This window comes from Tubulanus polymorphus, chromosome 1 (genome assembly GCF_964204645.1).
Source record: "Tubulanus polymorphus chromosome 1, tnTubPoly1.2, whole genome shotgun sequence".
Classification (NCBI taxonomy): Eukaryota; Metazoa; Nemertea; class Palaeonemertea; order Tubulaniformes; family Tubulanidae; genus Tubulanus; species Tubulanus polymorphus.
In genome coordinates this window covers 14,139,545-14,167,181 of record NC_134025.1, presented here as the reverse complement: position 1 = coordinate 14,167,181, position 27,637 = coordinate 14,139,545, and the positions used below count along the sequence as shown (strand labels likewise).

Genomic DNA, 27,637 nt, shown 5'->3' with positions numbered 1-27,637 from the left:
GCCAGTGGTTATATTGATGAAAAAACTTTACTTTTGATGTGCGGACGATTGCTGCGCTGTACTTATTTGCATAATTGAACACTGATCATATGAACCAGATTTTTTAAGCAAATAAATGTACAATGAATGGTAAGACCTTAAGGTTGAGGCCATGAGGTTAGAGAGGAGAGGCTTGCCTATGCGCCTCCTAACGCCTCAGTCAGGGAATATTGTCTTTATACGAATGGTAGCGAGTAGTGTGTCATGAAAACGACAACGGGGTGGATATTGTGACCTAGTAGACACGAGAAATGAAAAAGACTGAAGAATTCACAGAGTTACCCAATTGTAAGTCGTGCCCGGCACAAAATGTTTTTCTGATGAAAACATGGAGGACAAAGAATTTTTTTTAATTTAATGAATTTTGCAAAATGGGGGAGGGAGAATCCGTGCTCAAAGTCATTTTAAAATGGCTGGGCTATGCAAAAGTACTTTACCTGACGCTTAGACTTCACAAGGCCCGTCGGCCTCTAGTTTTAATCGAATCGAGCCGCCTCGGTAGCAGTGAGATGAGGCGTGATGCTTTTGCATCCACTATCAGTGCTGAGTGACAAGTGGGTTCGAGTCTGCTGACTGCTTACAGTGTGCGAGCAACCCTCCAAAAGGCTGTCCCGTCGTGAGGTTAAATGAACTATCCAATAGGGATAAAAACCAATGTCCGAACCACGTAAACAAACAAAAAGACAAACAAGCAGTCATCAGCCTGACTCAGTAATGTACTTTTGTCCGGTTGATCTACCTATAATGCATCAGAGTATTTTTCATTCAGAAAAATCGTTCTGTTTTTGTTTTCATTATTCAGCAATAGGGCCTAACAATTACAGAAAGAAAAACCACAGTCAGTTGAGATTACCCTTACAGTTGTCCGTTAAATACGAATCTTGTGTAGGCGAAAGTGCTGAAATTGTTGTATTAAATGGGTTTTTGTATACAAATCTTGATTAATATTAATCTCTTGGCTGGGACATGATGGAAAACTAAACTACTTTTGTCCTTAACAAAATGGCATTAATGAGGTTTAACAACACAAATAGCGTAAGCTAAATTTTTCGGCAGAAAAATGAAATTCATTCAATTCTTAAGTCTGTGGTCCTCCCAATCAACATCTTCATAGAACATTTTCTGGCAGATGTAAAGCATTAACCACTTAATACCTTACCACTGTATAATCTACCAATGCTTCAAAGCCCATTTTTAAAAATACTGATAAATTTTGACATGTGCTCAGCAAAAGATTAAATCTTAATGAAAAATCTCAATGATAATTTTAATGAAAATTCCTGCTTGCTGATGGGTTGAAATTTTGTTTAACTACATTTTACCCCTATCAATGTTTTCGTGCCCATGATTTGTTATCACTCCAAGCTTCAAGCCAATAACTTCTCTTCAGTGACAGTAGCTTGTACATGGTTTCCTATTCATATATACATAGTGCATTCTCATGTAAAGTGCATTTTTGGCCATGAACTTGTATATATCACAGTGTGCACACAGGATTCATGGCCTAAAGGCTGGCTTATGTCGACAAGCAACGCGACGCCTACCGACGCAACTGGGTTTATCGCCGATTAGCGGCAAGAACGGCCTACGAGAGGCCGCCAGTTGCTCCTCAATCGGTTCGACATAAGCCGGCTTGCGACGGCAATGCGACGTCTACCGACTCGTCACAAGCCATATCCGGCTAGTTGCCCATGTTCTACTCCGGCCTACGGTAGGCGGGCAGTTGCTTTCGATCGCAGCCGACATAAGCTCATCTGCAACGCGACGGAACTGAGCGCTGGGGTTCCAGCCAATGAGAGACCGCATATACATAGTACAAATTATCACCACTAGTTAGCGTCATTCGTAATTAGTCATAAACTTTCAAATTCAAGTAGTTCAAAACGTAAACCAAACCTTCAGCACGGCAGAGGACTGGACCGAAGATCTAGAAACGAAATTGGTAGAATTATGGTGTGAGCTGCCATCTTTATAGATGTCGCTAGCACGTTATATTCAAAACAGAATCAGAAAGATCAAAGTCTTAAAGAAATAGCGTTTGTAATAGAAATATATTTCCTAATATTTCAAATTTATTCTCAAAATGCTTATCACGTGACCATTTGAGCCGTTGCAGTTGCTAGTAATCGCAACCGACATAAGCAGGGAAGCAACTGGGAGGATCTCATATCCCGCTAGTCGGCCTCAGTTGCTGCGAATTGGAGCGCAGTTGACATAAGCTGGGCTGCGATCGCGGTTGCTCTCAGATGAGTCGGTAGGCGTCACGTTGCTTGTCGACATAAGCCAGCCTTAATGGAGTGTTGAATTCGCCGATTTACTGCCCTCATTGAGCGAGCAGGTTCTGAGTTCCGTTCTTTTAATTAAGATCAACTCACATGCCTGGTGTACGAAAGTGTACCCTGTATACATAAAAAATGATTGCTTATAACCAATTGCATTATTTTTTAGATCAATCTTTGTAATTAACAAGTCTTTTTTACATTTCAATGTTTTGTTTTGCAGCTATCCATGTACCTAGATTAGAAACAATAGAAAATTGTATGAAGTTAAGTCAGATGATTATTCAAGCCACTTGGGATAACAAGAGTCCACTTTTACAATTACCACACATAAATGATGATTTTCTAAGGCATTTTCATACTAAAAAGGTATAATTTTCGTTCTTTTGAAGAATGCACCATTATAGGTATCTTATTTTCTATATCCTGGCCCACTGGCAATCTTGAAATGAAAAAGTGGTCATACTGTATGTAGAAACGGGCACAAGAATTAGCCTGCTGTCCTAGAAGTGTCACTTCTTGGACAGCAGGTTAATTCTTGTGCCCAGCACCAGTCCCAAGAAATTTCATTGTTGTTATTAACAGTATTAGATTAGGGTTGATAGTTTTAATATCACATTAGGGTTATCGGTTAGGTTTTAGAGTTACTTAGCCATGACCAAATTTTCTTCTGTTGTAGAGAAATATCCGTAGTATAAAACAGTTTGTATCACTGAATGAAGATGAACGTCGTGCTTTATTACGTAATCTACCAGAGGATGATTATAGGGATGTTTTAAATGTCTGCTGTAGTATGCCTTATTTGAGTATGGGAGTTACAACTGAAGGTTAGCATTTTGAAAACATAAAGAATGATATGTCAAACAACTGGTATATACATCAATAACTGTATGCCTTAGCGTGCTATAAAATATCCAGGGATTTCCCATGATGTTTTTTCAGCAGCTTCAGTGATCAGTCTTGTTGGTATTCACATGTGGCATAGAGCTTATGACTATTTAATTTTACTTTTTTAGCCCAAGCTTATGTTCCAGCAGGCTATTGCGTTCATTTATTGTCCATCCATTTGTCCGAAGAATCCAGTTATTTTGGGAACCACTGGTAAACACTATATCCGTGTTGTGACGATGATAGAATCCAAAATGATAACTAAAGACAAAGTATATCTGACATTTTGACTTTATTCTAATAGTCGTCTTCAGGAATACTGAGTTACTACAAAAATTGTGAAATATACAATCCAGAACAAAGACTAATTAAGTAATCAGAAGCAATATAAACGAAGGCAGAATAAACATAGAAACAGTTCCATGCCAAAAACAAATTAAAGAGGGGCAAGCTAAGGGGTAGTACAATACAATGGAATGTTAGAATATAAATTGATATGATGGGCATGATGCTTTTTAGTGCACTTGGGACTTAAGCCCCAGCGGGCTATTGCATTCACTTTCCGTCTGTCCGTAGATGGAATCCAGTTAACTTGGAGAAGCTTCAAGGTAATGTCTTGATATTTGGTTTATGCATGTATCTACCGTGAACACATCTTCAGCGCAAAAACTGGTCTGGTCAAATTCAAGATGGCTGACTAGCAGCCATTGTTCACCAAAATCAGCACTTTTTACGCACTTTTAGACCAGCCATAGGCTGAGCCTATTACGATACAAATGTAGCGGATTTAAATGACATGGTTTCCAGAGCTAAGGCCCTTTGACTGTGCAACTGAGCATATATTCATATAGAATCATACGAATAAAAATTCAAATTCAAATCATTCATTAAGGCATTATCCATTCTCCAAATCCTACGAAGCTGAATTTTGAAAAAGGGCCTTGTTAAAATTTATATGAGCTTTAATGCTCTATTGACAAAATTTAATTCTATAGATGGATATAAGATCAAACGATTTTATGCATATAGGCCTTCCCATCTATGGTAGAAAAGTGCTCCAAACTCAAACAAATTGTTATCCCCAAATGCTGGGAGAACGTATCTGAGCACTTACAAATATAGAATTTTCCCTGGTGAGGCTTGTGTCGTTGTTTTATTCTGAGGACCACCATGCTTTGTTTTTGGTTTACCATTGACAGCAATATGATTTTGGCATTGAGCCAATTCATGTAAAATCGCGGTACGTTTTTTATGTGAGCATTTGTTTCATTGGTTCTCGGCTTAAACAATGCATAATCGATGCGATTGAAGACATGGCGAACCTCCGTCGATGACATGGTCAACTGAGTTAAAATTCGACGAAAAACTGTTTTTGGCGGGAAAATTCTTAGCTCTCGCGTATAAAATTGCAATGACCTCGATTGGGGGGCGTCGTCTCTATGAGCGAATGGGATTGGCTGTTTTTGGGATATACAGGGAATTCGGCGCTACTAAATATTTATGGGAAAGCCATAGAATGGCGTACGTTTCATTGGACTAGGTGCCGTATACGTGCGAATTTCAAATGCTCATTGTTGGTGAGGATGTAATTATTTCACACTTCCGCCATAGGTATTGTTTGATTTTAATAACCGGCGATTGTTTTGATTGACATTGAAGTGTAAGCTAAAATTCACTTACACGAGGCCTCGGGAGTGCTGCACGTCACACACACAAGCTCGTACAGTACACTACTAAAGGTGATGCTGTAACGCTTGCACGTTTGAGATGAAAATAGGCTGAATAATCGTAGCAGAAGATGAGCGCTGTGTTTTCTGTTCGATAGAATTTGTAATAAATTGTAATTTCTTGTGACCTGAAAATATTAAGCAGCAAACTACAAGTATAGATCGAGGTCTGAATATTTTAATCGTGAATTCCAGGATTCAAAACGATCTAATAGCTATGGTGGCTGATTCGGGCAATATTGAAAAATTTTCTGTACGGCTAAAGCAACGATAAAAAAAATTTCACATTGGCCCATTTTTAGCCCACTTGGGACCTTAGTCCCAGCGGGCTATTGCGTTCACTTTTCGTCCGTCCGTCCGTCCGTCCGTAGACGGAATCCAGTTATTTTGGGAAGTTTTGAAGACGCTTCAAGGTAATGTCTTGATATTTGGGTTACACATGTATCTACCCTAGACACATCTTCAGCCCAAAAACTGGCCCTGTCAGATTCAAGATGGCCGACTGGCAGCCATTGTTGTTCGCCAAAATCAGCACTTTTTACACATTTTTGAACTTTTTGAGGGAAATTTTGAGACGCTTTGATCAATTACCTTGACCTTTCGGATATATGTGATATCCCCCAGGGCCCATCAGCATAACAAAAATTGGGTCGATCGGACTCAAGATGGCCGTCCTATGACCTTTTTAGTGCCCAAAAATGTTAATTTTGGCCAAAATTCTGAGTCCTGTAGCTTCCTACTGGTTTATCATTTCTCATTGCAATTTGTGATGGGTATTCTTTGGAAAGGGATGTTTTATACCTGAGACAGGTATTTTTCATCAGCCAATTATGACGCAATTGGCGGCCATCTTGGTGTCAGCAGTACTCATTCGTAAGTGGGAAAAAGTTTTTCCACATTATATTGATACCTAAGCGTATTTTGTTACCACAATCATTTAGAAAGTTGTAGCTCATAACGTGTTCTATGATTGTGGTGAGTTTCAAGGTCATTGGTTTTTGTATATGGCCACCAGGGGGCGTTGAATAAAGCAATATCTTAGTATTTCTATATTATATTCGTATCAATGCATATTTTGTAACCACAATCAATTGCAAAGTTGTAGCTCATGACATCATCTATGATTGTGGCAAGTTTTAAGGCCATTAGTTATTCTATATGGTCACCAGGGGGCGTTAAATAGTAGAATAACTTAGTATTTCCTTATTATATTGGTACCTAGGCATATTTTGTTACCATGATCAATTACAAAGTTATAGTTCGTGACATGTTCTATGATTGTGGTGAGTTTCAAGGTCATTGGGTTTTGAATATGGTCACCAGGGGGCGTTGAATAGTAGAATAACTTAGTATTTCCATATTAAAGTGGTAACGAGGCATATTTTGTTATCACAATCAATTACAAAGTCGTAGCTGCTGACATGTTCTATGATTGTGGTGAGTTTCAAGGTCATTGGATTCTGTATATGGTCACCAGGGGGCGTTGAATATTGAAATTGTTAGATTGTTGAGCATTTGGAACCACTTCCCAAGTGGACATGGTGTCCCTGGACCCCTAGTTTGGTTTTCTCGTCGCGTGAGAATTCAAAACTTTTTGTGTTCTCGCGCGAAAAAACTAAACATTTTGGTTTTAAAAATTTTTCTGACTGGCTAAAAACTTATTACAATGCCCATTTTTTTGTTTTCTCGCTTGAGAATTCAAAACTTTTTGAATTCTCGCGTGAGAAAACCAAAAAACAGGGAAATGTGAAAACTTTTTTTATCGTTGCTCTAGCCATACAGAAAATTTTTTTAGTATGGCCCGAATCAGCCACCGTAAATAGCCGATTTCTTCTGTACCAGTATTTTAACTTCCGCGGCCACCCGCTGATATGTGACATCATATGAATTTTAGGCCATCCCATATTAATGATCTGTTTGCCGTAACCCAACCGACCCGACCGAGTGAAAACTTTTTTTCTGGGATTCATTGAAATAAATTTTATTTTTGATAAAAACTGCCGACCGACCGACCCACTGCCGACGTATGAGCTACGTATGTTTGAATTCAAGTGTGCATCGTGTGAAAACATGCCTTGACATGTGGCCTAATTTAAGTTTTCCAGGTATCTGGCAGTGTTCCAATAAGCTGCCATTCATTCTCATAGTGACTATATTAAAGCTGGTAACGTAAAAGCGCGCACTATTCAATATACTTTTTAATTTTTAACACAGAGATGACACTCTGGACGAAGTTATAATTTTAGAATAATTCTCGAAATCTACGCTATAAGACAAATTCCTGTGCACAAGATGATTTTTGCGATATTGTTTCTGTGTAAAAAAGGTGATAAATTCGTTGTTTTATTTTTGCCCAAAAATTTTGCAAACAAAATTTCTACCTACCTACCGACTCATCCTGTTGAGTAGGTGATACGGCAAACACAATTTTTTGGGATGGCCTTAATTGAATATTTTTTTCATATTGTGAAACTTTTTTTTTTTTAAATATAATAGTTTCCCTGCCGCGCCTACCTGTACCCTACAAAATTTTGGACGTGGGCCGTAACCAAATGTATATCTTTGGTCTTATTTGACTACAAAATAATTCTTTAAGAAAGATAAAATACAATATAAACTTGTGGAACTTTGAAGTCACGAATTAAAAAGATTTTTCAAGCAATGCCCTTATTCCAAACAAGTTCTAGCTTTCAAGGTAAACCACACTTTGCCCATAGGCAATTTATTTACCCAGTGAGAACACTTATATCTATGAGACTGAAAGAGATTAACCTAATGCTCTGCATATAATACCTGACTTAAATGGTTAAACGTATTTAAGGAAATTGAAAAATTATTAATATCATTAAGGAATATCATTAATATTTCAGTACTTGACGATGATGATAACACTATTACTGCTGGCTCAATAGTAACAGTTACAGTCGAGCTAATTCGAAAGAGTCTCAAAGAACTATTCAATAATGTAGAAATGGGACGTAAAGAAGATGAGCGTCAAGCAATGAAGAAAAATGAAGAAAATGGAGATGAAAAGGTTAGGATTGTTCATTTCACAACTTATTTTTTAGTTTATAGTTATGCATTCGAGGTTGGATGTTTTGAAGATGCATCAATGGATTATCTTGATGTATGATTTATACATGTATTTACCCAAGGCACACCTGCAACCCAAAACTGGCCTGGTCATTGATATTAACCAAAATCAGTACTACATATTTTGAAGAATTTTGAAGTTACCTTAGTTTGGCAACTATACCGCTCAACATTATTTTGAATACCCACTACCATACTACTTAATATTTCTATATTATATTTGTACCTATGCATATTCTGTTACCACAATCAATTGCCAAGTTGTAGCTCATTACATCTTCCTATGATTTTGGTGAGTTTTGAAGGACATAAGTTATTCTATATAGTCTCCAGGGGGCGTTGAATAGTAGAATAACTTAGTATTTCCTTATAAGATTGATACCTAGGCATATTTTGTTACCATGATCAATTGCAAAGTTGTAGTTCATGACATCGTCTATGATTGTGGTGAGGTTTTAAGGACATTAGTTATTCCATATAGTCACCAGGGGGCGTCGAATAATAGAGTAATTTAGTATTTCCATATTAAATTGGTAACGAGGCATATGTTGTTAACACAATCAATTACAAAATTGTAGCTGCTGACATGTTCTATGATTGTGGTGGGTTTCAAGGTCATTGGTTTTTGTAAATGGTCGCCAGGGGGTGTTATATATTGAAATTGTTAGATTGTTGAGCATTTGAAACCACTTTTCAAGTGGGCATGGTGTCCCTGGACCCCTAGTTATACGTGGTTGAAAGCCACATATTATTGGTCAGGACAGAGCTATTCAGCTGTTTTCATCAGTGAGTTTGTTCCATTTTGATTTCTTTTACTGATACACCAATAAACACGATCCTAAATCGTCGCGGCCGGAGCACTCCGTTTCCGGATCGCGGCCATGTTTTCTGTTCATCACAAATTGGTGACCTCTCGGTCGAGTAAACCACAATCCGCGTTCAATTTTATTTCATTCGCATGTTCTATTATTTGCTTCCTTTCAGCTTTTGCCGCTTGATCGGCCTAAGTGTCAGATTTGGTACCGGGCCAGTTATATTCAAATGACCTTTATTGTACCTTAAGGTCAACATCATTGACTTAATTATGTCGGACTCTAGTCCTACAGATAGAAAAGCCAATTCGCGGGCGCATGATATCTCTGGTACCTCTTCCCCTACTGACGCGGTACGACCTCCGGTAAGGGTTCGGCTTGGTTCCATTTTGGAACCAGCTCCAGGTATCAGTCCGACCGAATACCGGACATGATAGCCGAGGTAGCCACGAAGCGAGCCGCTTTAGGCCTCTATAGATTTATTCTGTTTTAACAAAATTATTTATATTTCATTTTCAGTAATAGGCTCTAGCGGTTAATGTCAGATGCTGAGACCGTAAGAGAAATGTCCGGTACCTCCTCTCCTTCCAGCGCGGTTCGACCTCTGGAAATGGTGCTGTCCGGCGTTTTTTGCGACGGGACATCCGACCGAAAGGTCACTGCACTGTCCCGTGTGAGGTCAGAGTTATTCGGAGTCATCGGGCCAGCCAACCACCCGGCGTTCCTGTCTCTGTAAACCTCTAGCATCGTCTGAGTCCGATGAACTACTGAGACCGAACCGGTGTTCAACTCACGCCGTGTTCATTCTTGGTAAATAAGCCGAATCCAGTGCGGCTCGGTGGCGCATTTGCCCCGGAGGCCTTTCAGTCTGCAGTCAGGCTGTCGTGCATCACTCGTTGGGGGCAGTACTGGTCTAGAGGTCCGTTCTTGATGATCCCAGTGGTGCATCATCACAGCAGGCCATTTCAGAGATCTTGGAGGGCCGGCTGGCACTGATCGACAAGGGGTTGGGATGTTCTACAGCAACCCCCTTCCTTGAATCGGTCTTGGATCAAATGTGTGGACATTCCTCTCGGGAGTCTGATAGACAGACACGTATGGTTAGCCACCAATAGCCAGTCTGGTCCTGTCTTCGGAATAAAGGAGGCACTCGCTCAGTTATTCTCTCTGATCAGACAGCAGATATTCTCACCTGGTGCAAGTTCAAGGAATTCATATCTCTGTAGTTAAACTAGCTAACTGCTTAGCAGGCATGAAGGATATCAGGGCCGCTCTTCAGCCCATCAGGCCTTGGCCATCCCTAATGAATTATGTTTCTCTTCCATGGAGGTGTCAATCCGAGGGTTTCCAGCTGTCTGTGTCCCCGTTCCAACCAGATGGCGTGGAAGATAAGACGCTTTCGTTCTGCTGAGATGGATTCCTAGCGTATATGTAACCCCAGCCAAGTAGTGACAGCAGTCCTCAGCCAGCTAGAGCCAGCGTTGTCCTGCTGGATAGTTTTGATTACACCTCAGGAGCCAGCTCAGGAATGATTGGGTCGGTTTGTCAGCCTTCTGGGCATGTGTTCCGGCGTGTGCCTTCATTCCCTCCCTTCTGTCTCAGAGGGGTTTTCTGTAGGCACCTGGCTCTTATAATGTTCAACCGACTATTGAGTCGACCATGGATGAGCGTCTCCTACAAGTGCAGGGATTTCAGTCTGAGGTTTCCCCTTCATCACTTATTCCAGTGCCCTAGCACAGGCAGGATTTAAGTTTTCATGTGGAAGCTCTAAGTAGATTCGGGTGGTCAACAAGTGAACAATCCATGCACCCTCACTGGCACCTCGCTCGCTGAATTCTTTTCCTCTTCCCTTGAGGTTTATAGTCACTCTTACCTTCCTTATGTGAAAAGTTATGGATTTATTTGAGTATATACTTTAGAACTCATATAAATGTGAATCACTGCAGTTTTATGATATTGTCTTTAACTCCATTAAGATAACTCACATCTTACCAACGGTTTTTATTGGTGATTAGATGTAAGAGAGTCAGTTCAGTCTTTCAGTGATTTGATTCAGAACTGTTATCATTCTTCTAGGATCGGAGTGATACATATATACGACATAATTTGTCCACTCAGGGCGTGCATATTAATAGCTGTCTGCCACCTGTTGTGCGCTTTCCATACGATCTGGCTCAGGTCCTAGCTAGACCATGTGTACATACTTTATAGATGGCTCCTAACCTTAACGGTTACCAGCCGCAATCAATCGCCATGCTTTTAGGGCGACAGGTACTCTGGACCTGTTATCCAAGCACCATATTCTCCAAACGGTTGCGCTTTTTCGGTTGCTCGACTGAAGGTGCCTCGGGATGTCCCCATATCTCTGAAGAAGCATTCATCGACAGCGTCACTCGTTGGTTATCTGATCTCGTTCGAGTGGTCTCTTTTCGTCGATAGGTCCCATCCTGCTCACGTCGTTGGTCTAGTCGTTAAGTGTTTTCTATGGCTGCTTTGTGGGTGGTTTCTCGGGCGCTTCTATTGGAGAGTTTTGTTGAGGAGCTCCTGGGGCAGTAGAAACCGCTTCGCTTTCCTGTATTGAATGATATTTAGGTCTGCTGTGTGTTTTTCCAGCAATAGGCCCAAGTAGGACTCTCTATTTTTAGATTTTAAGTTTTTGAAGTTTTAGAATCTAAATATAGATTAGAAGTTTAAGACACAATGCTTCGATCTCTAGGGATTTACGTCAGGTGTGGCTCAGTTTGTCAGCCATACTGACACGGTATGAATGAGAAAATAGTGGAACGATGTATGATAGCATTCATACATGCGCCGCACATAAGTGAGCAGCATGCACGTGTTCTATAGATCAGCACACAGCAGTAATGATCAGACTGACGCGCCCGACTGCTAGTAAATGTATTTTTTTCATATTCGAATAAAATTAATTATAACTATTCAAAAATCTTTCTACCGACAGAAATAGCTGTTGCTTCAAGGATTTGAACCCGCTTTCAATTGTTTGTTTGAAGATTTCAACCACCAATCAGAATCTTCAATACATTTGTTATACATTTGTTATAAATGAAACATGGCTTCCGCATCAAACTGATATTAACTTTTGCTAGATTCCTCCGGTCTGAGAATTTCTCAGATGCACGCAAATCGCCTCAAATTTCAAAAAATTTTTGGGGGAGGATCCGCAAGCCTCGCGTAATGGCTTTACGGCGTCGCGAGCACAGAATGAGTTAAAATTGATTTCACATTTTTTTTGGTCACTACTGTTGGGATCCCTGCTTCGTTTTCCGTCCATTTTTGTGCAGCGCAAAAACAAAATTAATCACGCAAAAATGAAATTTCGTTTTTGCATGGTCATTTCTCGTTTTTGCGCCCCGCTGAAGCTGGAAATTGAAGTCGGTAACCCAGTGCCACTAGCGATCCTACTGGATCATCATCGCTTGCCACTGTAGCTATGTCGTATCAGATTGATTGAGAAAATTTTTTTAATCAATAAAGCTTCCTTTAATCGATGGTTTATTAATTCTCTGATGAAAGCCAGTTAATTGTATCATTTGCAAATGTACAAATTCAAATGAATTCTATTCTTACTTAGTGACCTTGAGGCGGTAACTGGTACGTTAAAATGTTTGAGTTAACAATTATTACTAAAATTGAAAATAATTTTACTTTGCTAATCTTTCAATTTATTGTAAAAATATTAAGCAACAATATTTGATTTCGGGAACAGATACGCTCTCTAGAAGGCTACGATTAGAATGAATTGTTGAACTTAAGAAATTACCTTATAACATCACGTGCCTCTGTGATCTACTTATCGAGAAAATACGTGGCCTCAGGACTGCATCACATGGTAAAAACAGAAATATTACCGTGCAGAAACGAAACGGAGGAATCAGAATTTTTATGCACTTTCGCAAAATCACAAAATTATTGAATTCCACTCCTTGTGATTTTTTTTCGTGTCAGGAAATGTAAAAACTAAGTAATTCAAAAGACATTCAACATTGCGCTTAATTGTGCATTGGTAAAATGGTGATGATATTGAACAGGTTCCAGAGAAGCTTAATTAGTCATGAATACCAACAATTTTATCACGTAGAAATCTGCTTCAGATGATTTAATTGTCTGGTCTCAAATTATGTGAAGTGAAAGCGGAACATTTATCAATAAACGCATATAATGCATTAATCCTTATTTTTTGTATTGGTTCGACTCCATTTTAAGGACCATTCAAAAACATGGTATGCTCAGCCATGCATGACTTATTTCTTGCATTTAAACATTCCATCCTTGAGTAAACATCTAGGTCTACCAACCTACCCCCCAAAAAATCTTATTTCAATTATAGTAAATGAATAATTAATCTTTTTGCTATGGTAACGCATTTTTTGAGACACACTGTTGAATTAACATGCAACAAGGTTTGACTCTTAAATCGATTTAATTTCTTTGTTTAGGCCTAGTTTCTCCTTAATCAATTCATACGTTAATCACTTATAAAACTGGACCCTGTATATTAAATCACACAGTTATTGAGAGTCACTGGGAAAGCCCAGTACCAGGGATTGGATAGGATGGGTTTTTTTTTTGTTAAATATGTCAGAAAGTAAGTCCATTTTTAGCATTGGTTGACGTCTATGACATCATGCCAATGCTTGTAAAATGGATCGAAAATAGTAGTATGAAAAGATAGTGCCGACTCTTCTCATAGTAACTTTAAATTGTCACTCCATTCACATAAAACATTAGAAACAGCTTAAAATGACTCAAAATAATGTTTCAATAATTCCCTACAACATAGCATCGCCAGATTTCTGATTTGATAGTCCAAAAAGCTTTTCTATCACATTTTTCCCTGTTAGTTATCTGGTGAATGAGAGGGGTTTAAGCAATCGCGTAGAGATACGTCCGCATCAACATTGGCAGTAAAGAATGGGGAATGGTCTCTTTTGAATAGAAAATTTATGTACCCCCAGTATATAAATATCTTAGAGTGTTTAAATGTCACTGTTATTCCTCCTATCAGAAGCAATGAGATTGATTGGGATTAATTCTCAGCGGCAGAATACGTATTTCTAGAGCAGTGGAACGGTAGGCTTAGTTATGACTGAAACCCGTATAGGTAAGTTATGTGATCATGCGGGAACCTTATCTAAAGTTAAAACCATATCATGATGACACGGAACATCAAACGGTAAACTAGGCTACCATCCGTGATACGATATCACAAATAAGGATAGATCATTTTATTCAATTATACCAGAGTTGTTTATTGGAGGATAATATCATTGTTAAGTACGCCGAGAACAACCCTGTTGTATCATCAATCAGTTGACTGACAGTTTATTGTAAAATTCCATCGGTTCGGCCATATTCTAAGATTTGTTTTCACTTAAAGATACCCTGCCTACCTCATGTGCACCCAAACCCCCCTTTAGGGGCTTCGCTTCTTCGGTGCTCGTGACTGCTTGCTTGGTCAGCAGGTAGTTAGCCTCTGATACTTTTATTTCAAATTTTTCTGCGTTTTTTTAATGCCTCTGTTTTCATCCCTGGCATCCACTATCAGTGCTAAGTGGGTTTGTGGCCTGCTGGCTGTGTACAGTGTGCAGGCAACACTTCAAAGGCCGTCCTGTCATGAGGTTAAATGGACAAACAATAGGGTTAGTCTTGGGATACCAAGAACCAAACGACGTAAAGCCAAACAGACAATCTTCAGCCGGCCTTCCTCAGTGACACCAACGCCTGCATCGCTCTCTGAACAACGTTTTGCATGCGTGCGTTTGACCGTTTGATCTACGTATACATCTCGCATTCAGAAAAATCGTTCTGTTTTTGTTTTCATTATTCTGTAGAGTAGGGCGTAACAGTTCATGCAAAAAACCAGAGTCAGTCGAGATTACCCTTACAGTTTTAGACATTGATACGAATCATGTGTTGGCGAAAGTGCCGAAATTGTTTTATTAAATGAATTCCAAATCTTGATTGATTTAAATATCTTAGCTGGGACATGATGGAAAACATCAGAATAAACTAGTTTTGTCTTTTAACAGATTAGTATTAATGAGGCTTAACAATACAAATAGCTTAGACTAAATCGTTCGGCAGTAAAATGAAATTCATTTTCAGTAAAAATGAAAATCGTACTTACACAAATTGACCTTATGTCTGTGGTCCTCCCAATCAACATCGTCACAGTACATTTGCAATACATTAACCACTTAATACCTTACCACAGTATAATCTACCAATGCTTCAAGGCCCATGGGCCTCTTGTTCTGAAAATCTTTTCCCTGAAATGATTTTCAACATATGCAGGGTCTGGCAAACAATAATCAGGCACAAGCGTTCCTAAACATGAATATCAATTATATTAGTTTGCAAGTTAATGTCAGATCCTTCTGTTAATCAGTGTTATCAAAATGTAACTGATTAGCAGGTCAGGGAGATATGGGTGGGGGGGGGTAGCATCGTTGGCAAAGGCACTGATTGAGCCACCGCTGGGGAGTGGGGGAGAGCTCGCGGGGTTGAAAATGTTTATTTTTGCAGTGGTTTTCATGCAATGAACTTTTTAACCATAATTTACAGTAGTACCGGTACATCAGCGAAGCAAATTCTCCATAAATTAATCTGTTGCCAATAATTGATAGCAACCAGCAGAGAACTTTATCTAATGGAAAATTGTGAATTGAAATTGCTTTGAATCATTAGAATGGAATTTTTTTTTGCTTCATTTTCCATTTTTCAGATATTGATACAAGCATCTATTGTTGCTGGTTTATTTGAAAAAAAATTATTTGTTTATTTTTTACAACACTGGTTAATGCTAGGTATTTGAATTAAAATGATATTATCTCCATATAATATTTTATTTTCATTATGTTAATGCATCTGGTCAAGTTTTAATTATTCATTTCACTAGATAAGAACAACTACCTGATGCATATCACTCATCATTTTACTCCATAAGTAGATGAATTGGTTTTTTATGGTTGATTTTGAAGAATGTAACTGATTCACCTGTCCGCAAATCGAAAGGCTGGGAAAAAAACAAAAACAAGAAGGCAAGTAAAGGTGCTAATAAAAAGAAGAAAAAGCCAGCAGCTGTGAAGGCTGTTCAGCGAAAATCCACACCAGTGACAGTGGGACCAATGGCATCTGAAGAGCCTGAGAAAGATAGTCGTGAAAATACACCTGTAAGTAGAATATACCTGAAAGAAATAATCTCCCACAGTGTTTTCATTAATAGCCGGGTTAGGGTCGCGGACACAAGTTTTTGATCGAATGGAAAACCTCATCATTCTTACAAAAAAAATTTGTTCGACCAAAAAGCTGTTATTTTTCGAAAGAAAAACTTTTTGTTCGGACAGAAAAATTTGTTGAGTGAAGTTTTTTGTATGAACCAAAAACATTTTGTTGAAGCGAACAGAATGGATTTCGATTGAACAAAACTCTTTTTTGAAAACTTTGTTCGAACACTATTGTTTTTAAGTTTGAAAACAATTTTGTTCTTACGAACGTTCATTGAAAACAATTCTGTTTCGATCGAACAATATGTTCACAAGGAGATTACTATGTATAACGATAAGACTATTTAGTTCCATGAAAATTTTTCTCTTTGTAATGAATAACACTGATCAAATTTACTTGTTTGAAGAGAAAAATTATTGTTACAAGAAAATCTTTGTTCGAATGAAAACAATTTTGTTCGATCGAACAATTTACTTTTTGTTCAAACGATATACTATTCATTCCGTCAAAGAAATTTGTTCGAATAAAAAGCTATGTAATCGTTCAAACGAAAAAACTTGTCCCTACAAAAAAAATTGGTCAGCGATCGAACAATTTACTTTCTGTTCGAACAAAAAACATTTTGGTTAGCAAAAACAATTTTGTTTGAACGAATGTTTGAATAAAAAAAATTCTGTTTGTTCGAACGAAGATTACTCTTTATAATGAAAAAACTATTCAGTTCCACAAACATATATTTCTTTGGGATTAAAAACACTTTGATCGAATATACTTGTTTGAACAAAAAAAACTTCTTGTTACGACAAGAAAATTTTGTTCAAATGAAAGGATTCTGTTCTATCGAATAATATACTTTCTGTCGAGGCTAGTAGCCTAAGTTGGTACTACATCAGGGATTACTAAACTAGGTATTAGGAAATGGTATCTATGATGGGTCGCTTAAATGGACTCAGCAGTTTTCTCTGATCGAAACCAGGTAGCCAAAATCAACGGAACTGTCTCATCTTGGAAATAAGAACAGATGTAACTAGTGGAGTCACGCAAGCTAGTATCCTCAGTCTCCTCTCACTGTCCTGATAAATGATTTACAGAGTAATCCGAAATGTACAGGACTGAGTAAATTTCCAAAACGACCTTAACAAGTTGTGTCGCGTACATGGTGGAAACATGGAAGATGAGCTTCAACCTGAAAAGGCATAATGTGGATATTGGATACAATGAAAACCCAAGTTCATATGATAACTCACTCGTTCAAGTGAGATTATTTTTTTCGAATGAAATATACTCATTATAACTAAATGACTATTTGGTTCTACCAAAATTTTTCTTTGGAATGAAAAAGGCTGCAATCGTATAATATACTTGTTCGAACAAAAAACCTGAATGTTCCGACAGAAAATTTTGTTCCAATGAAAACAATTCTTTTTGATCAAACAATATACTTTTTGTTTGAACAGAAAACTTTTCGTTCTTACAAAAAAATTCTTTGAACTAAAGCTATGTTATAGATTGAAGGAAAAACTCTTCTGTGCCAACAAAAAAAATTATTAAGCAAAAAACAATTTAATTAGAACGATTTTTTCAAAAAGTTTTGTATGAATGAAATCAATCTGAAAGAGGCATAATATGAATATTTGATACTAAGAAAACCCTGGTTCATATTATTCCTCTGAATTCGATTGTGAAGATTATTTTGTTCGAGTGAAAGTTACTCATTATAACGAAATGACTATTTAGTTCCACGAAAATCTTTTTTTAGGAATGAAGATGCTTCGATCAAACAATATACTCGTTTGAATGAAGAACTTAATTGTTGAGCGAAAACAAAATTGTTTTTTTCTTTTTGTTTTAAGAAAATTTTGTTCGAATAAAAATGTTCAATTGAACAATATACTTTTTATGCGAACAAGAAAACTTTTCGTTCTGACAAAAAATTTCAGTGAAAACAATTTTGTTCGAACAATAGTTCAAATGAAAACAATTCTGTTCGATTGATCGACATACTTTTTGTTTCAAACGAAAAAATTTTCGAATTTTTTAAGCCAAGTTTTGTTCGAACAAAATCAATTTTGTTTGATCGATCAAAATCAATTTTGTTTGATCGAACAAAATCAATTTTGTTTGATCGAACAAAATGTTTTCAGTTTGAACGAAAAACTTTTTTTCTAACAAAAAAATTTGTTCGAACCAAACGATTTTTAAAGGAAAAAGAGATCTTATCATCTGGGGCTCCGTAGCAACTAGTCATCAAGCATTATTAAAAAATATCACTCATTAATGAAGAAAAAAACTCAATTGAAAACTCTGGTTTAGAAAGCCAGACAGAGGAGGCTTAGGCCAATTGCACTAATTAGGAAATGGTCAAAGTCTGCGTCGCGCATTATATTCATTCGAAGTACTTGCAGCCACATTTAGTCTGTTCAATTTGGTCATTAGATGTAATTTGGTATGTGGATAGTACTAAAAAGTTATAAGCTGTTTTCCCAATTTGATCTGTAGGGGTGCTGTACAGGTGGCGCTCGTAAAAATTTTTGAATTGTTACTAGTCCTACAATCATTATCCGATCGTGACTAAACTTGCTATGTAGTCCAGATACTATGGCTATAGGCTTAAGAGTTATAGCACGGTTTTCCAAGTTTGACCTCTAAGGGTGCTGTACAGTTGGCGCTTGTAAATTTTTGCAATCGCTACTTATTATCCAATCTTTATTGTACGTCCCCGAAACCACAGCAGTCAAACAAAACGAGTCATTCTCTGCTCCATGTTTTTGAAGATTTGTGGTTTCATCTCATCAATATTCAATACAGTAGATGTACAACGCCATCTGTAATCAATAACTGAGCATTTTAAAAATCATATCCATACTTTATATTAACTTAACACGTTCGCTGTCACCTAGCGGTTTAATGTCCGGTCGCCATTGCCAACGCTAATTTTTGACATTATACAATTTATATGCTGCCAGCACTATTTGAACATTGATAAATAAATACACTGATCTATTTTAGTGTAAAAACCAATGACGAGATAACACGTCACTGGCACTGGTGAAGAGATTCTGAATTTTTGGTTTACCTTTGTCAGCGATATGAAGTTGGGATTGAGCCAATTCATGTAAAATTGCGGTACATTTTTTTATGTGAGCATTTGTTTAATTGGTTCTCGGCTTAAACGAAGGCCTCCACGTGCCCGCGGAAATCATAATACGCCGGTTTCTTACTGCACCGGTATTTTAGCTTCTGCGGCCATACATTCAGCCAACCTCTGATATGTGACATCATATGAATTTTATTTGAATATTTTTTCATATTATGAAAAATATTTCTTTGAAAATATAAAATGTATATCTTTGGTCTTTTGACTACAAATAATCCTTTAAGAAAGATAAAATAGAATATTTAAACTTGTAGAACTTTGAAATCTCGAATTAAAAAGATTTTTCAAGCAATGCCCTTACCCCAAACAACCTCTAGCTTTCAAGGTAAACCACACTTTGCCCATGGGCAATTTATTTCTTGTCCCCATTGGCGGTGAAAGGTGTGAAAAATCAAATAAAAGTCTAAAAGAATAAAAGTTTTATTGTAAAAATGATATAGAATGATTTAAGTCGTTATATTCTCTCTAAATATTGGCCCGAAAAGAAGCTAAAATGCATTGCTTTCTGAAGATTTTTTTGAAAAAAATTCAAGTGTACACCAGACTTTAGTTACCCCCATGAATAATATCCTAGTCTCTCCATACTGCCAGACAATTGTTATCTGGTTTCTCGCCTCTGCCAGGTCCATTCATAACGCATGACGCATAACGATGACGATATAACTCATCATGGCAAACTGCAGTGCACCCACCATGACGAATTATCTTGTCAGCGGCAGTGAAGGTGTTAAACACTAGGTATTGGTTGTATAATCACTTTGGAGAAATTGGAAATTGAATGACACCTTTCTTGTATTTCACTGAATCCGTATAAAAATCACCAGTCGCGATAGTGATAGTGATGAGTTATGCGGAGTTATTTATGTATTATATAAATCACAAAACTTTAAAATGTATATACAATGTATGAACATATGATGTGCAATATGCCATCCGTAATTTCGACTCAACTCAGTACATCACTACTTAGTACATACAGGCGTATGGATCAATATATCCAGATCATGTTAACCCCTAGGGGCGCTCTTACAAAATAGCCATATGCCACCGTTGCATGGCCGGTATCCCATTAAGATATACTACTAGCTACAAAGGTAATTAGTACTATGAGATTTTTTATGCTTTGAATCAATGAGATCAGGCCAAACAATGAATGACTTGTGCAGTCTTAATGAGAAATTTCTTTCTTGTTATCTCAATTATAGAAAAATGAACGAATCTGCAAGACTAAAAAGGCTAAAGACAGTGATTTAGAAGATGAGGGCAGTGACATCACTGATGGCACAGATAGTGAAAATGAAGATTCTGAGAACGAGAGTTGTGCAACAAAAAATCCAGACGAAGAAGAGGACTGGTCAAAATTCCAAGAAGAAATGAAAAAAGAGACCATTCTTGAAACAAAATCAAAAGAATCCCATCTCGTTCATTGTCCTTACTTCCCAGCAGTAAGTCATTATTAATGCCCATTTTCACGGTGATTAAGTCCAATATGCATATATATGGTGTTATATATGTAGTTTTCTGTCTAACATTTTATTCATTGTTTTACTGAAGGAAAAGTATGAATGGTGGTGGATCTACGTAGCAGATAGAAAGAATCATCAATTGATAACAGCTCCTGTGCAAGTGTGCAGCCTTAAGGACAGAGAAGAGGTGAATAAAACTAATTCTCTTATCAAGCTATTATAATTGCATTTACAAACTCAACCTTTAGACTAGTGGAGTTTTAGGATTCTCATTTTTATTAAATAGCAATGGATCTTATAGTGGACAATAGTATAGACACTAATGTGAATACCTGGGAACCTATTCACTAACCATAGTCAAATCTACATGGATGATTTGTATTGCAATGAAAATCACTTTGTTGCATTGATGTTACACTGATGCCCTTCGATGCATTTTTTACCTTCATGTGGTAGAAAGATGGTAGTGAGTCAATGACCCCTCTAATAACTTGTAGTTGGGAGTTAAGATGAAGATTTGTCAAATGAATGAATACTTTAATCTTATTAACGCAGACTGTGAAATTTTGCTTTTTGTAAATATTTTCCTAATTAATAGAAAAAAATGATTGACGGATGTGGGTACGGTCTTACCAGCTGTTGATGACGTTAGATGTAAGCTTTAATATAAACCATGTGTCCTGGTGCAAACAGGGACAACAACTTAAGAAAAACCTAATTTTTAAATTACCTGTAATTTGAATAGGCATCTGTGCTGGTTTTTAAAAAGTCAAATCTTAACCTCTTCGTTACCTTAAGTGTTGTATTTTTACGACGCAGATATATGTGTTTACTACAATTCAAGATGGCCACAAGAGAACTGATTACAAAATTGTATTATATTTTACAATAACGACCCGACCGCTGCAGAGAAACAGGGTATTATTTTTGTTGAGCCTTACCCCGGTAGTTCACATCAAAGCAGTAAATGACCACGTAGCCCTACTTTTGCCATGACTGGTCCATTCTTATCTTACTTCTAATCTTACAGGCTTTGCTTTAAGTCTTTATCGCCGAAAAATAATTTGCCTCTGTGCGTCGTGCCTAAGCTCATGAACCTGGTCAAAAATGCTGACAAATCTGCTGTCAATGAAGTTAGTCTTACAAACCGCATCATACAAACTAATGCATGGGATGGGGCAATACTACACTGATAAAACAGCTAACCATCTATGACATGGCCCATTTTCACTGAATATTGACGAATGCACATCTTTAGTGCACAAAAAAGTGTTAGGTGGGGTTTTTTTTAGAAACAATAAAAATGGTTTGGATCACTATATGCTTGACAAGAGGTGGAGAGTATATGCCTATGTCGTGTGAATTGGAATTCTTTATTAGGAGTTTTGGTGAGTTATTTTGACGTCACAGAAGGGCCTCAGTCGTGCAGCATTTTGCAGACATCGAAATGACAACAGTTGATGCCGAATCGATATATCAAGCCTTGGTGAAATTGTTGAATGGCCACGATGTTCATCTTAAAAATCTAGTTTCCATTTTGGCTGATTCGTGTAACGTCGTGAGAGGGAAGCGAAATGGGGTAGAAGCTAAGATTCGTGAAAAAGCAAAAGATTTATTGGACATTGATGGGGATTCATGTCACCACATTCATAATTGTGCGAAGAAACTTTCAGATGTTTTTGAAAATTGGGACGAAAAATTTTATACAACATTGTTCAATGATTTTAAATGGTCACCTGATTTAAAGTAGGACTTAGCCGAGATATGTGATTTGCTAGAAATTCAATACGTTGCCCCTCAGAATTAAGTTCCATACAGATGGCTCTCGGTGTACGATGTATCCCTTACTTGTCTACCTATGTTTCCCTCTTGAAAGTGTTTTACTTGGCTTTTTTGCCGACTGAAATGGTTGGGGCATACAAGCCTGTAATTGGTGATTCCTATCTAATCTGAGTCAGGAGGCTAAAGGTAGAATCAAGGAAATACATGATCGATTGAGAAAAAAGCGCACGTCAATGACAGATGCTGGAAAGCAAAGGTAAGTTGAGATACTGGAAAGAGTGCTCTACCAGGAGAGTCGAACCATTCGCATCATGAATTTTTACTTGGCAGCTTTCCCTATTTTTGAAATCTTATGTTTGCGTGTTCCAAGGACAGGAGACTCTCTACACAAAATACATGAAGAACAATTTAAGGTTTTTCGGGAGTTTATTGGCTCATTCATCAAGCCAGAAAATATTGTCAATAAATCAGCTAAAAAGCTCCTGGCACTTGATCTCACAGATGTAACCCTGCAGTACAAACCAGCTGATATATTCCTTGGAAACAAGTAGATGCCCAAACAAGTCAAAATTATTTTTTGATAAAGTCGAAACTGCCTACGTTCAATGTGTAGACTATATGCAGATGAAACTACCTATCAATAGTAACGTCTTAAAAGCTCTGTCGTGTGTAGATCCTTTGATTTTATCTCATTCGGTCGCTTCAAAAGGGTTGAAAATCTTAAAGGATGATCACAATCTTGGTCGATTTATTAGTGAAGATGATGGGGATTTTTACAGCCAACTGATGAGGCTCTCAGTCAACCATGACTTCCCTATCTACGATGGTAAAATCGACCGATGGTGGCACTTGGTAATGAAGACTGGAAAATATCCCGCCGTGTGTGCTGTGGTTCGGGCGTCCCTTAGTATATTTCATGGTCCCCAGGTAGAGGCATCGTTTTCCATCATGAATCACTTATTGAAAAAGAAGACAAACAGGCTATAAACATTAAAACATATTCGGCCTACAAGTCCATATAATATGCTCTCCAAGCCAGAGGTCAAACTGCCTTACACTATTTTGGGCGTAGGGATGTTCGCTTCAGCCCAGTCAACAAACTGCTATGTAAAAAATTTCTGGGAGCATCAACGAAACATAAAAACAAGCTTGCTGCAACTGTCTAAGTGAGGAAAGAAATATAGGATAAGTATGCAGTCCGTGCCGTGAAAAGAGTTAGCAAAAAGAAAGCTCACGGAACAAATATCCGTACTCTAAAGCTACACAAAACTGGGCATCTAAATTGAATATTTGGTTTCTTGACATCAGAGCTCTGTGTCGACCATACCGTCTCATATTATACAGTTCATGAATAATTTTTGTACCAGATGTTTTATTCACAATAAAGTCTTTATCTCAATTGAACTTGCATTAGATTTTATATTAATTTATGATAGGAATCCGAACGATAGATGGAATGTTTGGGGTTCAAACACATAACTGTACGTTCTGTGATTGTCAGAGACATCTGTCATTTTATAACCGAAAAATGGATCACACAAGGATCTCACCTTTCTGTTTTGATTTTGGTTGTGAAAACTAAAAATCTAAAATCAGGGGCTCGACCTGTTGGCCTACTGCTTTAGATCTCATCGAATGTGGATCTGCCACATTGGAAATAGCCATTACCTTTCAAAACATGGTGGTCGTTCATGGGTTCAAGATAGCTCTGAGTGCTTGGAAAATGCTTCTAATTTCAAAAATTAAACGGAGGGTGTTGAATAGTTGAATAAGTTAGTGTTTGCTTTATTATATTGGTACCTTTTTTGCTATCATGATCAATTGCTATTTGTTGCTCATGACATGTTCTATGATGGTGGTTAGTTTCAAGGTCATTGGGCTTTGCATATGGTCACCTGGGGGCGTTCAATAATAGAATAACTTAGTATTTCCATATTATATTGGTACCTATAGGCATATTTTGTTATCACAATCAATTACAAAATCATAGCTGCTGACATGATCTATGATAGTGGTGAGTTTCAAGGTCATTGGTTCTTGCACATGATCACCAGGGTTGTTCAATATTGAAATTGTTAAATTGTTGAGCATTTGAAACCATTTCCCAAGTGGGCATGGTGTCCCTGGACCCCTAGTTTTTAAATGGAAGGCCCTAAATCGATTTGAAGACCATTGCTGAATTCAAGGCCTTGAATTTCCTGTTTAATAATTCAATGAATGCAAGGCCCGCTACGAACGGAATTCTGTAGCAACAGCCATTATACGCAGCACTTCCAGCTTCGCTACAGCTGATTGGAACTTTGCCAATTTCTTGGAAAACTTTAACTAGGCCATGCATGTCAATTGCGTTTTTCTCATAGCTAGCAATAGTGGGTAGAGTCAAAGCACGCGACAGTAGTCCGAGTGATACGTGTGTGAGCATATATTCACAAATACTTCTGACCAGAAAATACGCGGGAACGGTGTCGGGATTTTCAATTCACAGATAAAGCATAGGTGCAATGCTATGTTAAAAAATTAAAATTTAGGGGTGCCTCTGAAAAAAATGAAATTCCTTCTTCGACTTGAGATTTTAGTCCCTGCGGGCTATTGCATTCACTTTTCATTATTTGTCCATTCTTGCGGCTGTCGTAGATGGAATCCAGTTATTTTGAGAGTCTTGAAGACACTTCAATGGATTGTCTTGATATTTGGTTTGTATATGTATTTACTCTAGACACATCTGCAGCCCAAAAACTGAAAGGCTGAATCCAAGAACATCTCTGTCACACTTTTTAGTACAAATATATACTTTTATTTAGTTGCTCCTTGAGAACAATGCAATTAACCATATTGACTACCGTATATTCTTGCGTAATAGTCGAATTTCTAGACTTAAAAAATCGGTCGATTTTTCGTGGTCGACTTTTCCACTTATTATTCTTTTCGAGTCATAAAAATTTTCCACTGCTGTCGAACAATTCAATCCAATATATGTATTACATTAAGTAAGGACTTAATTACGGGGTCTGAGGGTAGGTCTATGTAAATGAAAATGAAGACCCAAAGAATGCTAGAAGTATTGACTACCGATAGCTTCTGCCATCTACCAGCATTCAAGTGAGTTGCAGACCAGATGTTAACTTCATGAAAATAAAAATAAAACTTTTTCAATCAAATTTCGTACATTTTTTTTTTTTTTTTTACTTCATTATTTTGATACATGATATCAAATTAATAATTGGCTGTTATTATGACAAACACTAAACAATCAATCAATACAGATTAGTTCACAGATTGAGCGCATTCATAGTCGCACAATGCCAGTAATTGCCTGTATATTGTTCTCCTTATCTAAACACACTAAGCGCACATTGAATAACTATAGCACTTAACGAGCACAATAAACAGTTCTGTCTAATAATACCTGGTACATATTCTATCCGCAGTGAACTAAAATCCTTCAAATTCACTATCATCATCATCTGATTGTCCGAACAATAAATTCCAATCCTTCACGCAAATTCGATCATCATATGGATCATATTATCGCATTATCGACTAGTTCATCTGGTTCCCATTGATCCTAATCTTTCCAGAGAAAGTCATCCTCTGAGCCGTCTAATGCAGTGGATATGCCTCATTTTTCGAACGAATTTTGTACGGTTTGATGTCTAGTTCATTCCAGGCATCAACAAACCATTTACATATGACCGTTTAGGAGCATATTGCCTCCTTTGGTGTGTGACTTTTCACCCTCCATCCATTTATTCCACTGCTTTCGGATTGCATCTTTGAACGGCTTGTTCAAACAAACATCTAGGGGTTGTAGAACACTAGTGAGTCCACGGGGGGATAACGGCTACATCGGTATTTTGTATAACTACTTTATCACACAAATGGCTTTTATAGTGATCCCAAATGAGCAGACTTTTTTCTTTAAGCAGTCCACCAGGTCGTAAAGCCCACACTTCTAACCACTTTATACAACCGTTTTCATCCATCCATATGCGACCCCTTTTTCTCGATGATGAACTCACCCAGATCAGGAATTCCCTTTATCAGTTAGCTTATCCTAATGACCTTTTGAATAAATCTCTTTTTCGAGCCCGTCGCACCCATTTTTGTAATTCTCGAGTTTCGCGCCCTCAAAAACAGCCCATTGTCGTACCTTTTGTTCCGTTTTGGAAAAATAAAAAAAAACCCCTTCATCTCCTTAACAAACAGCTCATTTTCACTAACAATAATAAACTTAGTCATAACTTATCTCACAATTCCTGCAAAACGGTACCTTTGAACATTGGTGTGTACAAAATACCTTGTAAAGTATGTAATAAAATATATATTGGTGAAACTGTGCGTGATTTGAACAAGCGCCTCAGAGAACATAAAAATGACGTCAAAAATTTCAATCCCGAGAGAGGAGTAGCTAATCACGTTTATGAAACTAGTCACAATTCATGTTAGCTTGTTTTCCTCCGTTTGTCACTTCCAGTCACTCACTCCCTCACTCATTCCTTGATTATCCCTTTGATGTTCTTGCCTTTTGTTTTTGTCTGATAACCCCTTAGTTTGTCTGCCTTAGAACCCTCTGGGCTTTGTTTTTAGATAACTTTAATCTCGCACAACATCCCCTTAGTTTGTCGTTTGCCTTTTTTGTTTTCTTCCTTAGTGTTCAGGTTTTTGTTATTTAATTACTTAAATCTTAATCCTTTAATCTTAATCATTTGTCATATTCTTTATCCTGTTATTTGATTTTGTTCTCAGTACGCCTGATGATGGCTAACAGTTGATAGCCGAAACTTCGCTCCTCAAATACAATCATTCTGATATAGAATTTTTCAATCTTGGCTTCGTTATTGTGGGATTTCTCTCGTCTTTATGAATTATTAATGCTTCAACTTTAGGGTATATTAACTGACGTTTAATTTTGATACTGGATTAAACATACACCATCATGTAAATTTAGGAAAGTTTGTATTAAGAATTTTGTTCTTGTTTCTTTATTACATTGGTACGTAGGCATATTTGTTACCACAATTGAGGGCACAATTGTAGCTCATGAAATGTTCTATGATTGTGGTTAGTTTTAAGGTCATTGGTTACTGTAAATGTTCATCAGGCCAAGTTAAATCTTGAAATCTTTACATTTGTGAACATTTCAAAC

General features: G+C 37.5%; 1 protein-coding gene across 4 annotated transcripts in view; it reads left to right on the top strand.

Annotated features, from left to right (window-relative positions):
- The window catches only part of LOC141915406 (translocation protein SEC63 homolog), an 84,540-nt gene that overhangs the window by 20,013 nt on the left and 36,890 nt on the right, over nt 1-27,637 (top strand). For all 4 annotated transcript variants that reach the window (XM_074806923.1, XM_074806922.1, XM_074806924.1 and 1 more), the window contains exons 12-17: nt 2,542-2,687; nt 2,998-3,145; nt 7,804-7,967; nt 15,840-16,031; nt 20,449-20,688; nt 20,798-20,896. In XM_074806923.1, coding sequence (XP_074663024.1) covers nt 2,542-2,687; nt 2,998-3,145; nt 7,804-7,967; nt 15,840-16,031; nt 20,449-20,688; nt 20,798-20,896 — 989 coding nt within the window. The remainder of the gene's footprint in view (nt 1-2,541; nt 2,688-2,997; nt 3,146-7,803; nt 7,968-15,839; nt 16,032-20,448; nt 20,689-20,797; nt 20,897-27,637) is intronic.